The sequence below is a fragment of the Tarenaya hassleriana genome, unplaced genomic scaffold, assembly GCF_000463585.1.
Source record: "Tarenaya hassleriana unplaced genomic scaffold, ASM46358v1 Cleome2, whole genome shotgun sequence".
Lineage (NCBI taxonomy): Eukaryota > Viridiplantae > Streptophyta > Magnoliopsida > Brassicales > Cleomaceae > Tarenaya > Tarenaya hassleriana.
The window spans coordinates 1,190,056-1,212,859 of record NW_010965372.1 but is presented as its reverse complement, the minus strand read 5'-3'; the positions used below and the strand labels follow the sequence as shown (position 1 = coordinate 1,212,859).

The window sequence follows — 22,804 nt, the reverse complement described above, 5'->3', positions numbered from 1 at the left end:
TGGGGAGGCTTCTGAGCCTGAATCTCAGCCGCAATTCACTCACTGGTATCATCCCATGGGAGATCACAACCCTTCCTTCGATCACATCCGTCGATCTCTCCAACAATCTCTTAACGGGAACGATTCCGACAGATTTCGCCAGCTGTTCAACGTTGCAGAATTTCAATGTCTCCTACAATCAGCTCACCGGACCGATCCCTGCATCCGGATCGATCTTCCGGAAGAGCGTGGTAGCTTTATCGGATCCTGTGATTTGTGCGTGATGTGAGAGCGGTTTTTCCAGCCATTTTTCAGTTCAATTTGTTCAGACAGAGATTAATTTTAAAAAAATAATGGCGAAAAAAAAAGAAGAGTGGGGAAACAAGGAATGATGAAAAGTAGTGAAACAAAGAGGGGGGAAATAAAGAAGAGGAGGTCCATCCAACCAAACAAAAAGAGAAGAATGGGTGGTGAGAGAGCAGACAAAGCTGAATTTCACATAGGAAAAACAAAAAAAAAAGAAGGGATGCGCAGGAATTAAGAGCTTACCAAGTGTAAGAAGACTTGTCCTGCTACTACTACTAGTAGAAGCAGCTTCCGTTCCTGCAAAAAAATTCAACCAAGAAAGGCAACAAAAGAAAAAAATTTAATCATCATGATCATCATCATATACTCTCTTCCACTCCCAAAAAGCTTAGTTTCTCTCCATGAAAATCCCTCTTCTTCCCTAACCACACCACACTTCTTTCGCACTTTCAACTTTACCTCCTCCTTACCATGAAGAAACCCCCTTTCCTCCTCCTCATCTTCCATAACCTCTTCTTCTCCTGCTTTGCTCTAAGCAGTACTACGAGAGATACCCATGTCCCCTTCCAACTTCTCTCACTTCTCGCCCTTAAATCCTCTCTCAATGATCCTCACTCCGCCCTGGCTGATTGGGGAATGAACAAAACCGGTTCTGATGATACACCCCTTTGGTGTTCTTGGTCCGGAGTCAGGTGCCACGCGAAATCAGGCCAAGTTCTGTCTCTTAACCTGTCTCGTCGGAATCTCTCTGGTGTTATTCCGCCTCAGATACGTTACTTGTCGAGCCTAACCCATTTGAACTTGAGCGGAAACTCCTTCGACGGTCCTTTCCCCTCCTTCATTTTCGAGCTCGTGAACCTAAGGGCTCTTGACATCAGCCACAACTCGTTCAACACCACGTTCCCACCCGCCATCTCCAAGCTCAAGCTCTTGAGAATCTTTAATGCCTACAGCAACAACTTTACAGGGCCATTGCCGAGAGAGGTTACCCGTCTAAGCGCTTTGGAGGAGCTCAATCTTGGAGGAAGCTACTTTGAAGGAGAGATTCCTGGGGGATACGGTAGCTTACCGAGGCTGAGGCTTTTACATTTGGCCGGGAATTTACTGACAGGAGTGTTACCTAAGGAACTAGGGTTCTTGAACGGGCTCGAGCATTTGGAGATCGGATACAACCAGTTCATCGGCCGAGTACCGAAAGAATTCTCGTCGCTTTCGAATCTAAGGTACCTGGATGTCTCGAATTGTGAACTTTCAGGCCCTCTCACTGAAGAACTTGGTAATCTCTCCAAGCTCGAGGAACTTTATCTGTTCAACAACAGGTTCACTGGCGAAATCCCAATTAGCTACACCAACTTAAAAGCTCTCAAGAGTCTTGACTTGTCGGATAATAATCTGACGGGGGAAATCCCGCGAGGGTTGTCTGAACTGAAGGAGTTGACATGGCTGAGCTTGATCAGCAACAACCTCACTGGAACCATACCGGAGGGAATGGGAGAGCTTCCGAATCTAAGCATATTGCTTCTATGGAACAACAATTTCACAGGCATGTTGCCTCAGAAACTGGGTTCGAATGGGAAGCTGTTGAAGGTTGATGTGTCGTCCAATTCCTTGAACGGTCCAATTCCTCCTGGACTCTGCCGTGGAAACAAGCTTTTCAACCTCATCTTGTTCTCTAACCAGTTCGAGAATGAGATACCAAGAGATTTAACCAAGTGTACCTCCCTGTGGAGGCTCCGGATTCAGGACAACCATCTAAACGGCTCTCTTCCTCACGGCTTCGGCCTCTTGCCGAACCTGACATTCGTCGACATGAGCAAGAACAGACTCACCGGCGAAATCCCATCAGATCTCGGAAACTCGCCGGCGCTTCAGTATCTGAACATATCAGAGAATTCCTTTGGGAGCACATTGCCGGAGGGTATTTGGCGGGCACCGAATCTCCAGGTTTTCTCAACGAGTTTCAGCAATCTTACCGGAAAAATCCCTGATTTTGTTGGCTGCAAAAGCTTTTACAACATCGAGTTGCAAGGAAATTCATTCAATGGAAGCATTCCATGGAACATTGGCCACTGTGAGAAGCTTCTGAGCCTGAATCTCAGCCGCAATTCACTCACTGGTATCATCCCATGGGAGATCACAACCCTTCCTTCGATCACATCCGTCGATCTCTCCAACAATCTCTTAACGGGAACGATTCCGACAGATTTCGCCAGCTGTTCAACGTTGCAGAATTTCAATGTCTCCTACAATCAGCTCACCGGACCGATCCCTGCATCCGGATCGATCTTCCCCAACCTCCATCCTTCATCTTTCTCCGGAAACGACGGACTGTGCGGCGGTGTCTTGGCTAAGCCCTGCTCTGCCGAGACCCTCGCCACCACGGAAAATGCTGCTCACGACCATCCGCGGACGAAGAAGACGGCCGGCGCCATCGCGTGGATCATGGCGGCTGCCTTCGCCGTCGCGCTGTGTCTCCTCCTCGCGGGGACCAGGTGTTTCCGCGCGGTGAATCGCAGCCGTCAGTTCGCCGGAGAAACCCTTGAGAACCGGCCGTGGAAGCTCACCGCCTTCCAGAGGCTTAACTTCACGGCGGAGGATCTCCTCCAGACCTTATCGACGACAGACACGATCTTAGGCGTGGGATCCACAGGAGCCGTGTACAAGGCGGAGATGCCAAGCGGCGAGACCATAGCGGTGAAGAAGCTATGGGGCAAGCACAAGGATCACAAGATCCGCCGGCGGAGAGGCGTCCTTGCTGAGGTCGAAGTCCTCGGAAACGTAAGGCACCGCAACATCGTCCGACTCCTCGGCTGCTGCAGCAATGGCGAATGCACGATGCTGCTCTACGAGTACATGCCCAACGGAAACCTAGACGATCTGCTCCACCGGAAAACCAAAGGGGATACGGCGGAGGCAGCGGCGGATTGGACGGCGAGGTACAAAATTGCTCTCGGTGTGGCCCAGGGGATATGCTATCTTCACCATGACTGCGATCCAGTGATCATCCACCGAGATCTGAAGCCGAGCAATATACTTCTCGACGGAGAGTTCGAGGCCCGAGTGGCCGATTTCGGAGTCGCGAAGCTGATTCAAACAGATGAATCCATGTCCGTCATCGCTGGCTCCTACGGTTATATCGCACCAGGTACAATATCCCACTTTCCTGATCCAGATCAGTTTGGTCGATTCAATCGTACAATACGATCCCTATGATCTGATGAACAAAAATCAACGATTTTGTGATATGCAGAGTACGCGTATACGTTACAAGTAAGCGAGAAGAGCGACATATACAGCTTCGGAGTGGTGTTAATGGAGATCATCACCGGAAAACGATCGGTGGAGCCGGAATTCGGAGACGGAAACAGCGTCGTCGAATGGATCAGGAGCAAGATCAAGAGGAGAGAAGGAGTGAGCGAGATCATGGACAAGAACGCAGGAGCCGACTGCGCGTTGGTGAGGGAGGAGATGCAACAAATGCTCAGGATTGCTCTGCTGTGCACAAGTCCTAATCCGGCTGATCGGCCTTCCATGAGAGACGTCGTGATGATGCTTCAAGAGGCGGAGCCGAAGCGGAAGAACTCCGGCGACGGCGACGCTAATTAGATATTTTTTTCAAATTTGTTAATATTTTTTTATAATTTGGCGCCATGTCTATTTTCGGTTTTTGTCTTGAGTTTTTTTTTTCCCTTTCTAATTTGGTGGTGTTGGTATAGGGATTTTTTTTCTTCTTCTTTTGGCTTTTTAGATTTGAGTGAGAGATCTTCGAATTCGGTTATTTAGCTATTTATCCTATTGGGAGTTTTTTTTTTCTTCTAAAATTAGAATCTCCCTGAAAAATTATATCCTAATTAAATTACATCACATATTTATTTAAAAGTCGCAATTTTTTAAACATCTTTATAGCGATAGAACACTAAAATAATTTATTTATCTTTTGTTACGAGGTTATAAATTTCTTGGATGGATCGATTTCCCCTGTTCATGTTTGGTGTTGTTATTATTAAATGTATAATTTTTTTTTTACAAATTAACATTTAGAACAGAAGTCTTCTCCTAAAGCTCTATCACTAGGCCTTTTGGACGAGATGGATCCTCACGCTGTTCTCATTCTCCTGTCACAACAAAAGGTTACACACTCGTCTTTTTAGCATTTCAGAAATACCAAACCGGAAATTAAACCGACCGTACCGGATTAACCAATTTGGTCATCCGTTTAACCGGTAATGGCCCGTATAAATTGGGCCTGGGTCTCAGTCCATATGGAATTATTTAAAATAAATAAATATAATATTTTAATGAATTACTTACCACGAGGGTGGGAAGAATGTCAATGCAGTTTTCTATTTCCTCGCAAAACACTAATTCTTGTTCGGACATGCTAAGCAACTCTGTCAGCTGATATAGGATTTTTTCAACCTGAGATTTATGAAATATTTATATTTTTTATTAATAAAATAAAAATAAAAACTAATTTAGAATAAAAAATGAAGAAATATAATTAAAAAAAATGGGATTTATACCCGAGGGAGGAACTTGACGATTATATCTTCGATCTCATCCATGGCTTCAATGGCCGCGACCATTGCCTCGTGTACGGACATCACATCTGCCTTCAATATTTTCAAAAAAAAATATATATTATTGTTATATTACAAAAAAAATACACTAAATTAATATCTTTGAACCGATAGCGATAAATGAAAACCTATCTATAAAATGAATTGTATATATATATTTTTCTAAAAACGCAATATGACATTTTGGCTGTATTAATTTATTTAAAAATATTTTTTTATTACGAGAATTAAAAGTTGTAATTAAAAAATAAGAGATTAAACGAAAAAAAAAACTTATATTATACCTTGACGCCATGAGTGAAAGGCAGTCGGACGGAAAAAGCGTGTAGTTTTCGAGTTAGTTTGCTCAACGCCTCGTAGTTTTTGGCATCAAGTTTCGACCATTTGTTGAGAAGAGGCATCTGAGTGTACAAAACATCAGACAGTTTAATCTCCTGACGAAGTTTCTGGACTTCGATCCGTCTTTCCATCACGTAGTTCCTCATGTTGTATACTCTAAGCCAAACCATGAACAACTTGTCCTGAAAATATAATCAAAAAAATATCAATATTAATTGTGAATATATATATTAATACAGAGAAAACATATGAAAACATTATATTTTTTAAAATGCATCGGGTTAAAACTCTAACTATCACGTAATAAAACCTATATTTTTATTAAAACATCCAAAAAACATATTTTTAATTATTTAAGCTGTTTTAGTTATATTAAAATATATTAAAAATCTTAATTTCTTATTATCAAATTACTTTTTGTATAGGTTTGTGATAGTTCATAATTGAAACGTAAATTTTAAAGATAAAGATATTCTTTATGTTTTATTTTAAAATTTTGACGATTCTAGTATAATGTATGATTCAAATTTTATTTACCATTATTTATGAACTAAAATTTAGCTTTCTAACTAAGTTCACAAAAGAAAAAATATTAAAGATCGATTCGGACATTATTGAAAACATAAAATCCATGGTCATACAAAGCTCTAAATTAAACTAGAATGTTAGATGTACCATTTTTTTTTTTAACATTTCCATTTAGAAATGCAAACGACGATTCTAAAATTATATAGACACATAAAAATAAATATATACGTGGGTCCATATAATTAAATTAAATTACCTCGGCATTAACCTTCAACTTAGACATAGAAGCCTCAGCTCTTGCATTAACAAACCTCCATTGAAGCAACCTGTTGTAGAAGACCCTAAACCGGTGGTAATCCTCTTCTTGAACCGGTGACACCTTCTTCTGCTTGAAGTATCTCAAGACTCCGGCGACTCCTCCGCCGCCGCCTTTCGGCCTCGCTGCCGCCGACCTCACCGGAGACTCCGGCGGCGTCATGCAAAGAGACGAAGAAGAAGACGACGACGTCAAAACCCTGCCCGGAGACAACGCCCACGCCGAGGGAGAGGTTGCTGACGATTTTACCCCTCTAAAGCTCCCGAAATTACGAGGGCTGCCACGCAGCTGCTGCTGCTCCAACAGCCTTGCCACGGCCTCGCAAGTGACGACGCTGCTGCTGTATCTCGCCGGAGCTATTTCTCCGGCGTACTCTCCGGCGGTTCTCGACGACCTCGTCGTGGAATGTGACCGGCTTGTTAGTATTCGTTTGCTGGAGTTGTTCGAAGAGGAAGAAGAGGAAGACGAAGAAGAATAAGAAGACGCCACCGAGGCGTTGAACGATTCGGGGAGTGACGTCGACGCGCCCCGGCGGCTGCGGTTGAGGTCCGGCGACGGTGGCTGGAGACGCCGGTTTGTGGTGGTTCCCATTTTTTTATCAGTCGTACGTATTAGTAGTGTTTAATGTGTCGTATGATATGGATTTTTATAAAGAATCGATAATATATACAATGTTTTTGAATTAGAAAAGATATAATATATTGTTTTTATGGGCTTGTAGAAGTTGACAGCACGTAGAGGGAAGTAAAGAACACTTCTGCATGTCATATATGTATATATACATATATATCATATATATATATATATATATATATATATATATATGCAAAGGTCAACATAGCCAGATACACGTCGTCTCTACCTAGCTCTATTTTGCGTGGTCAATGTTAACACGGTGGGTTGACGTTTGATCACATATATGCCATATTATAATTTATACACATACATAATATATTATATATATATATCAAGAACATATTATATATATATATAGATAGATTTAATTAAAAAGGAAAAAGGGATGCGAAAGGGCAAGTCAAATGCGATATAGATGAGAGAGTCTCTGTTAGGGCTGGGCGTTTCGGTTCGGTTATTCGGAACTGGACTGAACCGAACCGTTAAAACGGTACTTTTTCCGATCCGAAATCGCTGTTATTTCCCGAACGGTACCATTTTTAAAGACCGAATTTTTCCGGAACCGAACTTTAAAAATCCCGAAAAATCGAATATTTTTAAAGAAAATCTATCATTTTTTAATAAAACCCGGAACCAAACCGAACCGATACCGAAATCGAACCAAACCGAATACAATAAAAAATTCGATTGGTACCTATTTTGTAAAACCGAAAAAACCGAACCGATCTATTCCGTCCCGAACCCGAACCGTTTCCCGAAACGTCCACCCCTAGTCTCTGTTGAGACTTTTGGTTGCTCATTACTTTAGGGGTTATAATTTTGTTAAATTTATTTAACACTAGCAAAGATTTAATTAATAACTAAAATTTAGAGAACAAATGTAGTAATTAATCCAAACTCTTGAATCTATATATATTAATAAAGAAGTTTAAAGAGTTGTGGTGAAGCCACATCATCATCCTAGGTGGATGTTTTCTAATTTTTGATTGGTTTATACAAAACTTCATTAAAACATGAATATTCAATTAGATTAACATTAATTTTTATACATAAAAAATAGTTTTAAAAATAATTGATTATAAGGATGACAAAGAATATCAATAAAATATAAAAACAAAGTTTATGTGGGAGGATCACAAAAAATGCAGAAGCAAAATGTCAAAATAGAAATTATTTATATATATGTGGTTTATTGTGGTGTCAAAATGTCAAAAAATTTTATGCGGAAAGATCATCCATGTGGCATTTTTAATAATTTCTATTGGATGTTGATTAGTTGCATAATTTTGGTTTTTAATAAGTTATCTCTAATTTTTATATATCAAAAACTATTTTTAAAAATATCAGTGGATCTTTATAATTAAAAAACTCATTTTTTTTAATCTTATACATAAATAATGAAATTTAAAGCAATTTGATGAAGTCACATCTACATGTCATTTTACTGAAACCTCATTGGATTATAAGATCACTCATTGAAAAAAAGAAACGTTTGTGGTTGGGTAAATAAAAAATTTATTTTGTTTTTATTACGGTCATTAAATTTCAATTAGTGGAGTAAGAATTTAAAACAAAAAACGTGCCAACGAATTTATTAACCCACTATGACCACTCTTCATAAAATAGTATCCATTTGAATTGAATGATACCTATACATTTAGAGACAATATTTATAATAAACGTGGAAATTCCATATCCATTTAGGTTTTAGTTATAAATATAGGAATCTGTAGACATTTTTATTTTGTTTTAATCAATCATTTGATTTAACGTGAATAGTTTTGAAAGCTTGTGTTTGGTCTCTATGTGCAGATAAGAAGAAGAAGTAAGAGATTTGAAAGAAAAAAAAAACCCTGTATGAATATTTAGGAGAAGAAGAAGAAAGAGAAGATAATGGAAATGGAGACAATGATTCACTGAATGCCAAGTGTTTGGAAACCTATTTTTGTATTCTTAATCGTTGTACTATTTTTTTTATTTCCATGCATCATTTCCTAATTATGTTCTATCATTTTTTTTTTGCAGGATAAGATGAATGAAGAATATTGTCGAAGAATCAAATCTGGTAAATAAAAGAGAGATCCAACTAATATCAAATTTAGTAAATTAAATAATTAGCAATTATAATCTATTCTTTTTTTAATTAATTCAATTTGATGGATCATTTTATGTCTCTATATAATATCATTTTTTTTGCATCCTAAATTATTTAAGTTTTGGGTCTATCGATAATATTTGAATTTTTTGGTTGTGTTATTGCAGGGGACATGAATAAGAATAACATGAACTTTCCTGAGATTTTATGAAATGTGAGATTGAAATGGTTATTTCTATATGTATAGATTTATTTATTAATTTGATTAAAATAAATTTATTTAAAATACGTGGTATATAGAAAAATCTTTAACATGAAAATATATGAGTTTAAACTAATAAAAATACTCATATTCAACTTCTTTTATATAAAATATATTTCTATGTATGTATGAATATATACATAACTTATTATTAAATGATATTATGATAAAACTAAATGATACTATTTTAAATTAGAATCATAGACATAAAAAAAATTCAAAGACCAATGGACAAAGTTTTCAATATACATAACTTATTATTATTATTTCTATTTATTTTTATTATTAATAATTTTTAATAAATTTATAATATATTATTTTTATTATTACAATAATTTAAATTTTATGATAAAATATACTCTAAATGATTATTAGTTATTTAGAAAAAATGTTATAATAAACTAACATCCCCCATATGAATATTATCTTATTATTTTAAAAGATAACGAATAAAAATATATTTTTTTAATAAAAGTTAGAAATATACATTCTATAATTTTTTGTAAATAAAATTATACAGAATTTTATTAAAACTTATAAAATTATAATAAATTATAAATGAGTTAGTGATGTGTCATATTATATTATTTGTATCACATGTATAAATCAAAAGTAATATTCAAGTATATAATTTGAACATTTTAATTTTTGATTCATGGAAATTATAAAAATCATATAAAATCATAAAATTCTTAATATATATTATATATAAATAATATTAATATTGTATAAATTAGTTAACATTTTTTTGATTCAGGTATTTCATCATTTTATACATCATAATCTATAAGAATTTATATGAATACACAACTCAACATAAATTTTTTTTTAATAAATTGTATTGTTATTTTATATGATATTTATTGATTTATAACACAATTACATATAAACAAACAAGTATAATGGCAAGAAAATTATGACAAATCTAAATGATATTAGTTTAAATTAGAATCTTAAGCATAAAAAAATATTCAAAGACCAATGGACAGAGTTTTCGATATACATAATTTATTATTATTATTTCTATTTCTATTTATAAATGAGTTAATGATGTGCCATGTTATATTATTTTCATCAATGTAATCTAAAGTAATATTCAAGTATATAATTTGAATATTTTAATTTTTATTTAATTTTTAACAAATTTTTTTATATAAAAAAAGAATAATATTGTAAAGCTTTTCAAGGTGATTTTGCAATAGAATTTCGCTCACAAATGGACAAATTGAATGTTAAATTTAATATTATAATCGTTATTGATGTAAATTTTAAAATTATGGATGGAAATTATAAAAATCATATAAAATCATAAATTCTTAATATATTATATATAAATAATATTAATATTATATAAATTAATTGACATTTTTATGATTCAGGTATTTCATCATTTTATACATTATAATCTACAAGAATTTATATGAATGTACAACTCAACATAATGAAAACTTTATTTTTTTACACATAAAAAAATATAAAATATTGAGAATAAAGTCATTCGAGACAAATAATTGTCAAACTTATTTATTCAAGGTATAGATAAAAAAATTATTATATAATAATACGATGATATTTATATTCTTCTATTTTTTACTTTTTTAATATATATAATAATTTAATAATATAGTTTAACTTTATATTTTATATATATATATAAATTTTTAATATTCATATCAATAATTTTTTATAATGAAAATAAAAATAATTTATATTAATAACAATAATTTTTAACACATATCATTTTATCCAATAATCATACTAATAATTAACTATATATGCTCTTCGTAATATCAATTAATAAATATAAGTTAAATAATAAAATGATAACATTCGATTGATGCAAAAAATATCTATATTACCTAAATGATCAAAATTTTATACTAAACAAATCCATAAATTATTATTTCTAGATATGTTAATGAAAAAGATGCAAAGAGATATAACATAAAATGTGTAATTACATTGACTACACATGCATATTATCGTAAAAAATATATATTCAACGTATAGAATTACATTGACAAAATTATTCAATATAAAAATAAATTTATAATATAATAATGTAATGATATTTAAACTTTTTTACTTTTTCTTTTTTCATATATATATATATTGATTTAATAATATAATTTTTTCTATATTCATATCAATATTTTTCATAACAAAACATAAACATTTTATATTAACTATCAAAAAAAATATCCCGCGTATCGCGCGGGTCTTTTCTAGTAACCATTAAAAAACGATATAAATTGACAGAAATTGCTAGGTTGAAAACGAAATTTGATACGAAAAAAAAAATATTTCGTGTTGGAAATGATTATACTTTCACCAAAATTCAAATATATCAATCGAACAAATTTTAAGAAAACTTAATCTTGAAATTAAGATTATTCGTCAAATATTTGTTAAATTATATATATAATGATTATTTATTCAGTATAATTGCTCGATACTTTACGATCTTTATATTGTATATGCAAGAAGAAAACAAAACAGGGAAGAAATATAGTACGAATCGATATTTTCAAATTTGAGAAAATGAATTTACAAATAGGGTTTTAAAGTCATAAAAAAGGGATTCAAATTTGTAAATTCGTACAAATTTAATGGCATAAATCAATAATTTTTAAACACAAAATTATTCGTATATTGGGTAAATGCGTAAACACACAAATTTTATTATAATAAAATAAAAATATGAAAGGGACAAAACAGAGGAAATGAAGGCCACTAACCCCTACAAAGTACCAACGGACAGAGTGAGTGTGATGATCTCTACCATTTTCAAAATTTCTGTTCATTTTTCAAACAAAAACACAAAAAAAAATTAAAATTAAAAATTAAAAAACAAATTCAAACAAGCTCCTTTTTCTCAAGTATCCGTTGGAACAGTCGTGCCTGAGAAAAACCCATCTCTATTTTCTCGGCAGACAAACACATCCAAGAAAATTACACACACCAAAGAGAGAGAGAGAGATCCATAAAAGGAATAAACTTTCGAATACCCAATTACCCGTAGAGATATGTGAAGCAGATAGAGAGAGAGGGAGAGAGATTCGTTGATGCTTCAAACGATGTCGTTTCGTGAGAAGACGCCGACGAGCCCCAAGTCGCCGCTGCGGCGGCGGCGCTCGAGCTGGTCCGACGCCTGGATCAACAACGCGTCTCCTCTCAAGAACGTCGTCTGCGCTATGCCGGTTCAGTCGTCGAGCTTCAAGTCCAAAACCCTAACCCGTAATTTCTCCATCGATCGAACACTCGCTTTGTCCGACGCCCTCATGCTCAAGATTCTGGAGAAGCTTCCCGATTCCCAGAAAAACGCCGTTCCCCTCGTCTGCAAGCGGTGGATGAATCTCCAGGGAGGTTTTGTACGGACGATTAAGGTTTTGGATTGGGATTTCCTCCTCTCTGGTAGGCTGATTTCGAGGTTTCCGAAGCTGTCCCATGTCGATCTGGTAAGCGCCTGTCTGAATTCTCCTCGGAGTTCGGGTATTTTGCTCAATCACATGGGGATCTCTTTTCATATCCCTTCCGATCTCTCGTCGAATTGGGATTTTGCGGAGGAAAATCTATTGCCTAATGACATGGTCGATAGAGGGCTAAGAGCATTAAGCAGAGGGGGTTGTAATTTGCGCAAACTTATAGTGATTAATGCTACTGAATTGGGATTATTAGGTCTAGCTGAAGAGTGTTTGGATTTGCAAGAGCTTGAATTGCACAAGTGTAATGATAATCTCTTGCGTGGAATCGCTGCCTGCGAGAATCTGCAAGCATTGAGATTGATAGGCAGAGTAGATGCATTGTATAGTTCATCAGTGTCTGATATCGGTTTAACGATTCTAGCACAAGGGTGTAAGAGACTAGTGAAGCTCGAGCTTAGCGGGTGTGAAGGCGGTTTCGATGGGATGAAAGCCATCGGTCAATGCTGCGAAATGCTCGACGAGCTCGTCATTTGCGACCACAGAATGGAAGATGGTTGGCTGGCAGCTCTGTCTTACTTTGACAATCTGAAGAAGTTGAGAATCACGTCGTGCAGAAAGATCGACCCTTGTCCCGGACCAGAACACGTGCTCGGTTCTTGTCCAGCTCTGGAGCGTTTGCATCTGAACAAGTGTTGTCTAAATGACAAGAACGGCGGTGTGAGGGCATTGTTTAGAATATGCGAAGAAGCAGCACATGTTTCTTTTCAAGACTGCTGGGGATTAGACAACGATGCTTTCAGCGAGGCTAAGGCTTTCAGGTAAACGGAAAGTTGAACGCTTTTTTACCGTATGTATGTTTCATTTCGAGTATTTGGTAATGACAGTAGTTCATATCCGTACTGGAAAGAACAATGGGATTCTGCATTTAGTCTTAAGGTATCACTCTTCATCCTCTAGCTTCCAAATCGACGAAATGCAGGTTTTGTGCAAAAGGGTGTGATAGAATCCTATCATAAACCTACCTCATATCGATTAATTACGAAAGCTCAAACTATGTTTTGGAAACGGGTTTTTATCACATGTATGAGAAACCATTTGACCGAAACGTATGCTGCCTGTCTTATTTCCATTTCCGTTTTCCTGCTGCAGGAGGGTAAGATATCTGTCATTAGAAGGGTGCTCTCGGCTAACGACGGATGGGTTAGAGTCAGTCATTCTGCACTGGGAAGAGCTCGAGAGCTTGAGAGTGGAGTCGTGCAAGAGCATAAAGGACGGTGAAATTTCTCTGGCTCTCTCCTCGCTGTTCTCTCTTCTCAAAGAACTGACGTGGAGGCCGGACACAAGATCTCATCTCTCTTCTGTTCTTGAGAGCACTGCCATTGGAAGGAGAGGCAGCAAATTCTTCAAGAAGAGATGAGTTACTAATCATTGCATACATACATATATGTGTGTATGTATATATATGTATGTATATGCCTTAAAACTCTTCATGTTTCAAGTAAAACATGCTCAGATTACTCTCGCTGAGTGTTCAGTGACATCTGGAAACACTCGGATTATGTATTAGTATCAGTGCTCTCTCTATATTGTACAATAACAAACGTCTTCCTGTTTTGGATTTATCTGATCCCATTGTATGTGGTTTTGTCAAACATTAAACGGCAAGCAGTTCTAGATCCGAGGTGAAGCTGGACCAAGAAGATTTCGTTAACCGGACATTTCTGTTGACATGAACCGGTAATCTGTTTACGCTAACTATGCCTAATGCTATGCTGACATGGCAACCATATCTTCAACGTAATGTAAACTAAAAACCGGAAAAAGATATTGTCATTAGATAAAGTTCAGAGCAACAATATCAAAAATACACGCAACTCATTGGTTCGGAACTCACGGACTCATCCGAGGGTCCAGGAGGATCAGTTCCTTATTATTTATATAAGTATATGATTTTATTTATTTATTTATTATTATTATCAGAATTTGGAAATACTGTATCATTGTAATCCTTTTTTTTTTTTGAAGAAAGATTACAGAAAAGGGTTTTTTTTTTGCTCGAAAGAAATGCTTGGTTCATCATTGAATTCTCCAACACCTTCTATATAAAATAATCAGACAAAAAAAGAAAATACATTTTGCAAAAAAAAAAAAATACATTGGATTGAATCGTTAACAAGTGTTAATTACAGACGAAAAATACATAAAAAATTTAAAAAAGCAGAGACACTTTTAATCTCTAAAACTACGGAACACAAGTCTAAGAAACTGGAAACAATGGATACAAAAGAAGTATTTACCTTTAGTTTTGCGCAAAGATCTCATGGCTTGATCCCTTCTGTAAGCCTTCAGCACAGCATCGTCTTCTTCCTCGTCTTCGTACATCAGTTCTCTTCCGTTGTCGATCCCATAAAACATGTCCGCATTTTTCCGCCCACCCATTTGAAAAAGATAACGGCGATGACTCGGCCACTGGGTTTTTTGGCGTACGGCCGTTGACTACATTTTCCGACTATATGAATTGGAACGCGGTGTTGATCCTTGCTAGTGTCGAATTGTGATTGCCCTTTTTATAAGGGAATTTAAATGTTTTTATTTTATTTATTAGGATTAGACGAATCCCAACTAACTTCAACGCCAAATCTCTTTCTATATTCCAAGTTTAACTTGATTTTTTAAAGGTGTAGATAATTTTACTTTCGCATAAAAAGAAAAACCCTGAATAATATTATATGCTAAATATTTTTTTTACATTGGTAAGAAAACTAAAAGAGTATATATGCGGTTTCAAAAAAAAAAAAAGAGTTATGTATGCGGTTCCTCAGTTCTAATCAAACCGAACCGGAAGGAACCCGGTTTACAAATATCCAATTGAGTAAATGAATATATATATAGAGAGAGAGACAGTCATGAGCTCATACCGAAAGACAGTTCTTGTGTGAAGCAATAACCTTGTGTTCTACAACGGCTGCATTTCGAGATCGGTGTTGTGTCGGGAAACCGGAACAGAGCCATTGTCAGCGTCGGAAGCTTTCATCTCTTGAACCGGAGGCGGGTTAACGACGGTCATCGGCATCACAAAGTTGTCTGAAAGACGGTTCTTCATCTCGCGGTGTTCTTGGCAAAGTGCACACCAATGGAGACAGCAGTGAACCAGACAGGGGTCACATGGTGAGTTCTGCAACAATGGCGGACAGTAAAAAGATCAAAGAAGAACAAAAACCGGAACTTCATACCAAGTTCTTTGGAGTTTCTTATCATATGATTAGATAAATCTAACCAACGGAGAGATTTTCATCACCCAATTTTATAACCCGAGTTTTGTTTGATACCTTGAGATGGTATTTCCTCTGGAGAGATTGACGGACATTTCCGGTGTAGATGCCACACATCCACCACGCAAACAACAACCCCTCGCAGATGAGGAACGATGTCTGAGGATCTATACCATGAAAAAGTGCAGTAGCTGCAGCCAGTGCCATTCCGCCTTCTACAAAAAACGCATGGCAAACACATGCTTTGGTTCCATGGGTATCGTCGTCGCTCAGATTTTCAAAGTTACGCCCGAACTGAACACATGGGCAGAAGAGTCCTCTCCAGCCTGTGAAAAGGTGCAGAACATGGAAATGATATGGAAGTGGAACGGATAGAAATTGTCATCTCACTCTACATGAGACCGAGAATCGAAAACGATACTGTATGAACCTTTCTCAGGATATGAAGAATCCAACTCTAATACGCTCATCACTTAAAGTCAACTTCGACATTTGCAAAAGCATTGATGTACATATATTCTACTTAAGATAGAGCACTAGGAATCAGGAAGATGAATACCGAATTCGTGTGAGCAGAGAGTGGTAAACATGGAAGATATTTACAACTCTTAAGGCTACTTTGGTATAGAAAAAGCATCAAAAGGGAAGAAAACCAAAGGAAAACTCACAACTCTCCGGATCCTCAGCACAGCCGAAAATTCCGGTGGTCCATGGCTCATCGGCTGGAGGCTCAAAGTTCTCAGGCAGAGGTTGACCACACTCATTGCACTTACGAACGTTAAGCTGTGGAAGAAGTCCACAAGATCAGTGATGAAACAGACAGAAGAAGCTTTCTTCACAGATCTTTCAGAGATCACAATTAGCTCGGAATCAAACATCAAACAATCATCATTCCCTCGTTGATAAACAGATGTATGCAGAGATCCACGGAGAATACAATTCGGCTGCATTGTGAAATTCGATCGGTATTTATCAAAAAAAAAAAGGAAATTCGATCGGTATTTCTAAAAGAATTACGCAACCCCATTTCCGATCTAGAGAAAATTCAGCTCAGGACATGACACGGAAGCAAGTGTTGAGAGCATTATCATTTTCTCGGGATTCAAACAAGCATAACGTAAATCACGCGATGAAACCGCAAATCGCAGGAAGAGAACCTCAGATCCGTTATGAAGGATCAGGAAACAGGTTACCAAACACACACCAATCGGATTTGATAGATCGAGAGAGAGACAGAGAGAGATACCTGCGGGACTTCGATCGGCTGATTGAGCTCTCCGGGCTTAATGTCATCGAGCGGAGCCTGCTCCTTCGTCAACTTAACGTACTTCGACGGCGCTCCTCCCTCCGCCATCTACAGCCAACAGCAAAAAAAAAAAAAGCAAAATCAGTCGCAGAGAAACATTCTCTCTCCGGTGTTTGGCTCCCGAGAAACCGCGAGAAAAAAAAAAGAAAAGAAAAAAGCAAATACATCGTCGGTGACCTCTGCGGAATCCAAAAGAAATTGAAAATCGTCTTCGAAGTTGGCAGAGACTCTCAGTTTTTAGTCTATGCGATTTCTGCTACGTTACCAAACACTATTAACTTTTGCCTCCGCAAAAAAAGCTGTGCGGATGCAAACGATGTTGTTTCCGTATTGTTTTTTTATTCTTAGGATGCTAACGACGTCGTTTCGGCACAGTTTTTTTTTAAGATGCGGACGTTTCGGTTCGATTCGAACCGTACCGGACCAAAAATCTCGGTGTTTTTTTCTAATCATATCATTCAAAATTTTTGAATGCTATATTTTATATAGAATCGAATTTTTAAAACCGAATCAAAACGAAATGAACTTTATAAATTACCCGAAAAACCGAATTTTCTTTAAAAAATCTAAATTTCTGAAACAAAAACCGAAATTGAACCCTATAGAAACCGAAATCGAAGCGAAATTAATAATATACGGTATTAATTAGATATATTTTAAAATACCAAATAAATCATTTTCGAATAGAACCGCTAAAATTTTGAATTGAATCGTTTTAACGCCCACGCCTAAGTTTTAATTTTCGGATTACCAAAGGACGGACAAAACCAAAACTGTCATTGTACATATAGATCATAAGATGCAGTGTAAGAAGAAAACCAGTTTGGTCAAAGAAGATATTTGTCTTACTGTCCAGAAAAAAAAAAACCCATCAGAAAACACAAATTCAATAAAACAATACAAGGAAAAAAAAGATTGAAATTATACTTTCAATTCCTCTGTATCTCAATCAAAGCTAACCCGACGCATCTTGCAGACGAGGTTAGCCGTGGGGAGATCGAGCTGATTCGCGGCTTCCGATCTCATCAGATCTTTCAGCTGCTCTCTCGACGTGGCAAGACACGTCTGGAAAGTGGCGAGAACCGGCGGGATTGGCATCGAGAGAGCTGAAAGCACATTGCTCAAGTACTCTATATCTACCGACAACTGTTGTGCTCCACGGTCAGATGCGTGCTGGATTCCTCTCAGTTGCTCCATGTAAAGAGCCGTTGCCCCTTCCGCCACCTGCGATTTTTCACGAACATGGACGGCATGATGATTAAGTACAGATTATGGGAAGGAACATCATTTTCCAAAACCCAAATCCGGTATCCATATCATTTGCAACCCTACTTGGAACTAGTCATGAATTTTACCAAATGGGTTGAGAATGCATTCACCAATGCCAATTCATGACAATCCTTATCTCATGAACATGGCATGATGATTAAAGCAAGATTATGGTGAGGACATCATTTTCCAAAACCAAAACTGATATCCATATCATCAGCCAGTTTCATGACAATCCTAATCTCATGTGATTATTACCTTAAACATCCACTCGGTTGCAAAAAACTGAGCATCTTCGTTGTTTGCATCACTATTATTGGAGATACCTTCGGCAAGAGGCTCCAGTTGTTGGGGCAAAGTGAGGAGATATTCTCCGACACTTGTAACATAGGATTGAGGATATGAGCTGAAAGTTGGGAGAGGGAAGGCGGTTTGTTCCTCAGCTGCTGACCAGATCGGCATGTGAGATACGTCGCCAAGACGCTGTCTGACTTTTGATATGAGGACGTCGTATACGAGTTCATTCACTGTGTCAGCAAATGCAGAAACTCTCTGAGATGCCAATGGGAGAGCATGGAATCGTGGATCTTTAGACTGCAAAAAGACAACAAGAAACAGAGGAGGCATTAGTTTCCTAAGCTAGCATGATTTTAAAATCAATCATCCGCCCAAATGATGGAAACGACCACACAAATCAGTAATTACATCAGAATGGTAATACGAAAAGGGTAATGTATAGTTTTTCGGTACCTGCTCCAAAAGGTTAAGGAGTTTGCGAGCCTTCTCTGGAACATCAATGAGCCGAACAGCTGAAACATCCAGCGAAGCCCGTCCAGCCATAGATAAATCCCCGCTCGTCTGGTCACTTGTCAAATGCGACAAGTTTTGATCCAGATTTGTGCCGAACAGAGAAATCGACAAGCTCGAGTTCAGTCTAACGAGAGTGGCCCTCAGCGAGGCTTCAAAGACTGCAGATCTGCTCGTCAGACAATCAGCCACTGTAAGTATTTGCAATGCTCCCTGGACAATGGACCATTCCTCCTCGTTCGAGATCAAGTCCATTTTACGAGAGCTATCCCTTTTCTCCGAACTCCCCTCTTTCTTCGAACCAATTCCATCTCCTGCACCGTCCACTCCACACACAACTCTCAGAGATTTAAGGGTTTCCTGAAGCATAGAGATGTACTGTACCATTATGTCATCGAGTGCAAGAATTAGCTCATCCGCTTCAGAACCGCCAGTGAAGCTGATGCACCTTTCGACTGCAGCTTCGAGAAGAACCACAACTTGGGGAATGGACTCTTCCATCCTCCGCACTGTCTCGCTGAGTTCAATTCCTTGAGCCCCGATACCACGAGTAACAGCCCCTCTCAGATCAACTCCTGCGATCTCGGAGGAGAGGATAACACGCTCCATTTTCCCATACCTATAACAAAATTAACTTGTATAAACTACGTAATTGCAAAGATTCCTGATTACAAAACTGCATCATGAAACTTACTTTTGCTTAAACGACTCAAAAGGCGAGTACACAGCCTTCAGCGTGTTTATTAAGACCCTGACTTCAGATTCTGCAAATAGGTGCTGAATGTTTCTTGCGAATGTCCCGCTGATGTTATGCAGTTCAATCAAGGCCTCGAGATGTTTTGTCTGAATTTTAATACCCTTAGGCATGTCTCCAGATAATACATCCAACACACCTGTTTGAGCACAATAAAACATAGATGCTCAGTCAGTGCTCTCCTCAATGACCAAAAACATAGATGTGATGAGAATAGCGCTCATCATAACAAACTATTAAGATAATACAGTAAAAAAAATGGGACACCGCTAAGGAAGCGGTGAGGAAGCGAAATCACTCTTCAACGAGGTAAAATGAGCGAGGTTTAAAAGGAATTCCGATGTAATATCTAACCTTTGGCAAGGGCTTTTGTTTCAGGAACCGCGTCTCCTGTCGCAAGGTTAATACGAGAAACGAAACTAGGCCCCAAAACTCCCAAGGTTTCAATTAGGAGCTTTGGGACGAGAGTCTGGTAGTCATCAGGGAAGGCAACCATACACCTGTCGATTATAGTTCCAAAAGTCATAAACAACCACGAACGCGAAAAACATAATGTACCAGTTTGATATCATTTCTGATACTTAGAAGAACCTACAGTCATGATAGTGTAGGAAGGTCTACAAGCTGTGAGTGGGGGGAGGGTCGTCCGACAGTAATGGTATTAAATGAACGTCCAAAAACAAAGAAATACCATTTCCATTCCTGCTCAAGATAGAGTAGCAACTCGTCATAAAAGCTAGGCAGCCAACTGGCGAACGATATCTGAGGGGAAGCTGACTGAAACTCATCGCCAGTAGACAACCTTTTGCTTTCATCCTTCTCGCTAGCAAGCTTGCTAGCCCTTTGCTTTATGTCAAAATCCTCCCAGAGTTGTTTTATTGGCTTCAGACGAACTTTGGAATAATGCAATTCTAGAGACTTGAATCTCCCAATTCTGATGAGAATTCCTCGCAAATCTTGGGCAACATCAACCTGCACAGAAGACAAACCTCAACTAATGAGTAATGACAATAAAGATAGAAACTTTTTTTCCTTTTCCTGATAATTCATGGGCCCCAACCTTGTGATAGGTTAATGCATCAGTAAGACGTGGCTGCACCATAGCATCCAGCCTATCCTCCAACACCTCTAGTTGCTTCCTCACGTTGGCAAATTCCGCAACCTGTTGATCAAAATTGGAGCAGAATAGCGAGGTCAAAAGAATCAACCCAATCTCATGCCGAATCAGAAACCATAAAAGTATTATTACCTCTCCAACTGCAGACAAGCAATTTCTCATACTAGCCAAAGTTTCTGCAGCACGAGGAAGGTCACCGCTAGCAAAAACATCCTCAACCGTGGAGCTTAACTGTGTTAACCCAGCAGCATCCTGTACTAAGCCAAGCAAGAATAAGCAGCTTCAAATACAAGATTCTTCCCAAGCCGACATGGCCAAATTTCATTGACCAACACTTGATGTACAATAAAATCACAACAAATATAGACCTGTAATGTTTTGTATGCCGCCTCCATTCTCTGCTTGACATTGTCCACCCTAGCAAGAGCAGCTATACACTCTGCTGAAGAACCCTCTGCCTACAGGCACCCAACATGATACGAGGATGCAGAATCAATCCAAACTGGGTCGTAAAAGGAACTAATTTCCTCTTTGAAGATTTCTTAACAATTGTTGTAGCAGAAACATACAGGCACATATTCAAGGACACCCAAAACCAATTCAATTGTGAAACCCAATTGAAAGGGAATGGAAACAATCGCATCATTTGATGAATGCCATTATTTCTAATTCGTGCAAATGACGAGCTTCCGAATTGGAAATGCACGAAAACTTCGTTCAATCGCCGGGGACAACCCACCGTTCAAGCATAATTAGCACAGGCTCAATGATCTAAAGCTGAATTAGAACTGTGAAACTAACGCTATATGAGATCGAAACAAGCTCGGGTTGAATAATTTGACTGTCCAAAGATGCAACACAATGCAAACGTTCACTAACCTTCTTGAGCTTCTGGAGGATTCCGGCGACGGAGCCTCGCAGAGACACCGCGTCGTCGCGGAGGCGGAGGACGTCACGCGTGGCGCGTGGAACCCGGAGGATTGCCCCGCCGCTCTGCTCCTCGAGCGACGCCGCAATCTCCTCGGAAGAAATCTGGAGCTTCATCTCCAGATCCACCAGGTGCTTCTCCAGCGAGTCCTGTGGGTGACGCGCCTGACACGCCGAGTTGACCCACCGCTTCGCATCGAACTTCTCGTCCGAGAACGGACCCAGATCCAGCATCATGGCTGCCGAGTTCTGACGGGACGAGTGGGATCAGATCGGACGAGTGAACTCGGTCGAGTTAGAGGGAAGTCATTGTGCGATAAGTAACGATGATTTCGCTGCACGGTGGGAATCGTAATGGAAGAGCCAAGAGATTTTCAAGTTCACCCCTATACTTAGCTAATCATTTGTAATTCGACTAAACTTTTGATATTATCAATAACACCCAAAATTTCAATGAGAACATGAGGAATACGCGAAATCCAAAAATATAAGTTGGAATTAATTTCTAATGGTAAAATGGCAACAAACTGTATGAAGAAAATTTGAAGACAAAATCTAGGCTAAAACATTTTAATGATTCGAGTAAATGGTTTAGCATAGTATTTTGTAAACACTAATCGAATATTGATAAATTAAAATATAAGTTGCAATTAATTTCTTCTCAGGTAGTCTAGTAGTAAGTCATCTTCTAATTTCTTATCGGTTTCGGAGTTCAGTTCTTCGGTCGAAACGTTTGTGAAACGGTGTGGTGGTGGACCTGGACCAGATGTGTTTGAGCCAAGTCTTGAACCTAATGGACCAGCTGTGGATAGTCCCCTGCTCTCAGCCGCGCGCGGCATCGGCTCGTCGGCCGATCGTCGAAGCTGGGACGTGAGAGAGAAAGACG

At 38.1% G+C, this 22,804-nt stretch overlaps 5 protein-coding genes and 1 long non-coding RNA gene across 7 annotated transcripts; 3 read left to right on the top strand and 3 right to left on the bottom strand.

Moving 5' to 3' along the window:
* The first annotated feature begins 248 nt into the window (after positions 1-248).
* LOC104811528 (leucine-rich repeat receptor-like protein kinase TDR) lies at positions 249-4,067 on the top strand. Its single transcript, XM_010538243.2, has 2 exons — positions 249-3,430; positions 3,536-4,067. Exons 1-2 carry the CDS (start codon positions 757-759, stop codon positions 3,889-3,891), a joined length of 3,030 nt encoding a protein of 1,009 aa, XP_010536545.1. The 5' UTR covers positions 249-756; the 3' UTR covers positions 3,892-4,067.
* A 101-nt stretch (positions 4,068-4,168) lies between these two features.
* Positions 4,169-6,639, bottom strand: LOC104811527 (QWRF motif-containing protein 7). The gene is made up of 5 exons (XM_010538242.1): positions 5,989-6,639; positions 5,150-5,386; positions 4,809-4,898; positions 4,597-4,704; positions 4,169-4,400 (listed from the first exon to the last, which is right to left on the bottom strand). Exons 1-5 carry the CDS (start codon positions 6,637-6,639, stop codon positions 4,356-4,358), a joined length of 1,131 nt encoding a protein of 376 aa, XP_010536544.1. The 3' UTR covers positions 4,169-4,355.
* A 2,036-nt stretch (positions 6,640-8,675) lies between these two features.
* Positions 8,676-9,067, top strand: LOC104811526. The gene is made up of 2 exons (XR_771458.1): positions 8,676-8,749; positions 8,947-9,067. It is a non-coding gene; the product is annotated as an uncharacterized LOC104811526 (long non-coding RNA).
* Positions 9,068-11,924: 2,857 nt separating this feature from the next.
* Positions 11,925-14,098, top strand: LOC104811525 (F-box protein At5g51380). The gene is made up of 2 exons (XM_010538240.1): positions 11,925-13,284; positions 13,616-14,098. Exons 1-2 carry the CDS (start codon positions 12,107-12,109, stop codon positions 13,881-13,883), a joined length of 1,446 nt encoding a protein of 481 aa, XP_010536542.1. The 5' UTR covers positions 11,925-12,106; the 3' UTR covers positions 13,884-14,098.
* A 1,071-nt stretch (positions 14,099-15,169) lies between these two features.
* Positions 15,170-17,325, bottom strand: LOC104811524 (cell number regulator 6). 2 transcript variants are annotated; one of them, XM_010538239.1, is made up of 5 exons: positions 17,222-17,325; positions 16,985-17,092; positions 16,407-16,521; positions 15,796-16,064; positions 15,170-15,641 (listed from the first exon to the last, which is right to left on the bottom strand). In XM_010538239.1, the coding sequence occupies exons 2-5, from the start codon at positions 17,090-17,092 to the stop codon at positions 15,423-15,425; spliced, it is 711 nt and encodes a 236-aa protein (XP_010536541.1). In that variant the 5' UTR covers positions 17,222-17,325; the 3' UTR covers positions 15,170-15,422. The 2 variants fall into 2 exon arrangements, with proteins under 2 accessions (XP_010536541.1, XP_010536540.1); XM_010538238.2 differs by having other exon boundaries at positions 17,210-17,321.
* A 479-nt stretch (positions 17,326-17,804) lies between these two features.
* On the bottom strand, positions 17,805-22,243 carry LOC104811522 (conserved oligomeric Golgi complex subunit 7). The gene is made up of 10 exons (XM_010538237.2): positions 21,871-22,243; positions 21,360-21,449; positions 21,124-21,243; positions 20,935-21,036; positions 20,566-20,846; positions 20,229-20,374; positions 19,815-20,013; positions 19,064-19,739; positions 18,572-18,907; positions 17,805-18,268 (listed from the first exon to the last, which is right to left on the bottom strand). The coding sequence occupies exons 1-10, from the start codon at positions 22,153-22,155 to the stop codon at positions 17,990-17,992; spliced, it is 2,514 nt and encodes an 837-aa protein (XP_010536539.1). The 5' UTR covers positions 22,156-22,243; the 3' UTR covers positions 17,805-17,989.
* Between the last annotated feature and the right edge of the window lie 561 nt (positions 22,244-22,804).

Bases quoted from the DNA above. Each gene is read 5' to 3' on its own strand.
- LOC104811525 (XM_010538240.1), top strand. From the start codon at position 12,107: ATGCTTCAAACGATGTCGTTTCGTGAGAAGACGCCGACGAGCCCCAAG. The intron at 13,285-13,615 runs GTAAACGGAAAG...TTCCTGCTGCAG, and splicing joins AGCGAGGCTAAGGCTTTCAG to GAGGGTAAGATATCTGTCAT.
- LOC104811527 (XM_010538242.1), bottom strand. From the start codon at position 6,639: ATGGGAACCACCACAAACCGGCGTCTCCAGCCACCGTCGCCGGACCTC. The intron at 4,705-4,808 runs GTATAAATCCCA...CATAAATCTCAG, and splicing joins TCGTCAAGTTCCTCCCTCGG to GTTGAAAAAATCCTATATCA. The intron at 4,401-4,596 runs GTAAGTAATTCA...TTGTTGTGACAG, and splicing joins ACATTCTTCCCACCCTCGTG to GAGAATGAGAACAGCGTGAG.
- LOC104811524 (XM_010538239.1), bottom strand. From the start codon at position 17,092: ATGGCGGAGGGAGGAGCGCCGTCGAAGTACGTTAAGTTGACGAAGGAG. The intron at 16,522-16,984 runs GTATCTCTCTCT...CTTCTTCCACAG, and splicing joins AGCCGATCGAAGTCCCGCAG to CTTAACGTTCGTAAGTGCAA. The intron at 15,642-15,795 runs GTATCAAACAAA...CCATTGTTGCAG, and splicing joins AGAGGAAATACCATCTCAAG to AACTCACCATGTGACCCCTG.
- LOC104811522 (XM_010538237.2), bottom strand. From the start codon at position 22,155: ATGATGCTGGATCTGGGTCCGTTCTCGGACGAGAAGTTCGATGCGAAG. The intron at 21,037-21,123 runs GTAATAATACTT...TTTGATCAACAG, and splicing joins GCTTGTCTGCAGTTGGAGAG to GTTGCGGAATTTGCCAACGT. The intron at 18,908-19,063 runs GTACCGAAAAAC...GTCTTTTTGCAG, and splicing joins TCCTTAACCTTTTGGAGCAG to TCTAAAGATCCACGATTCCA.
- LOC104811528 (XM_010538243.2), top strand. From the start codon at position 757: ATGAAGAAACCCCCTTTCCTCCTCCTCATCTTCCATAACCTCTTCTTC. The intron at 3,431-3,535 runs GTACAATATCCC...TGTGATATGCAG, and splicing joins CTACGGTTATATCGCACCAG to AGTACGCGTATACGTTACAA.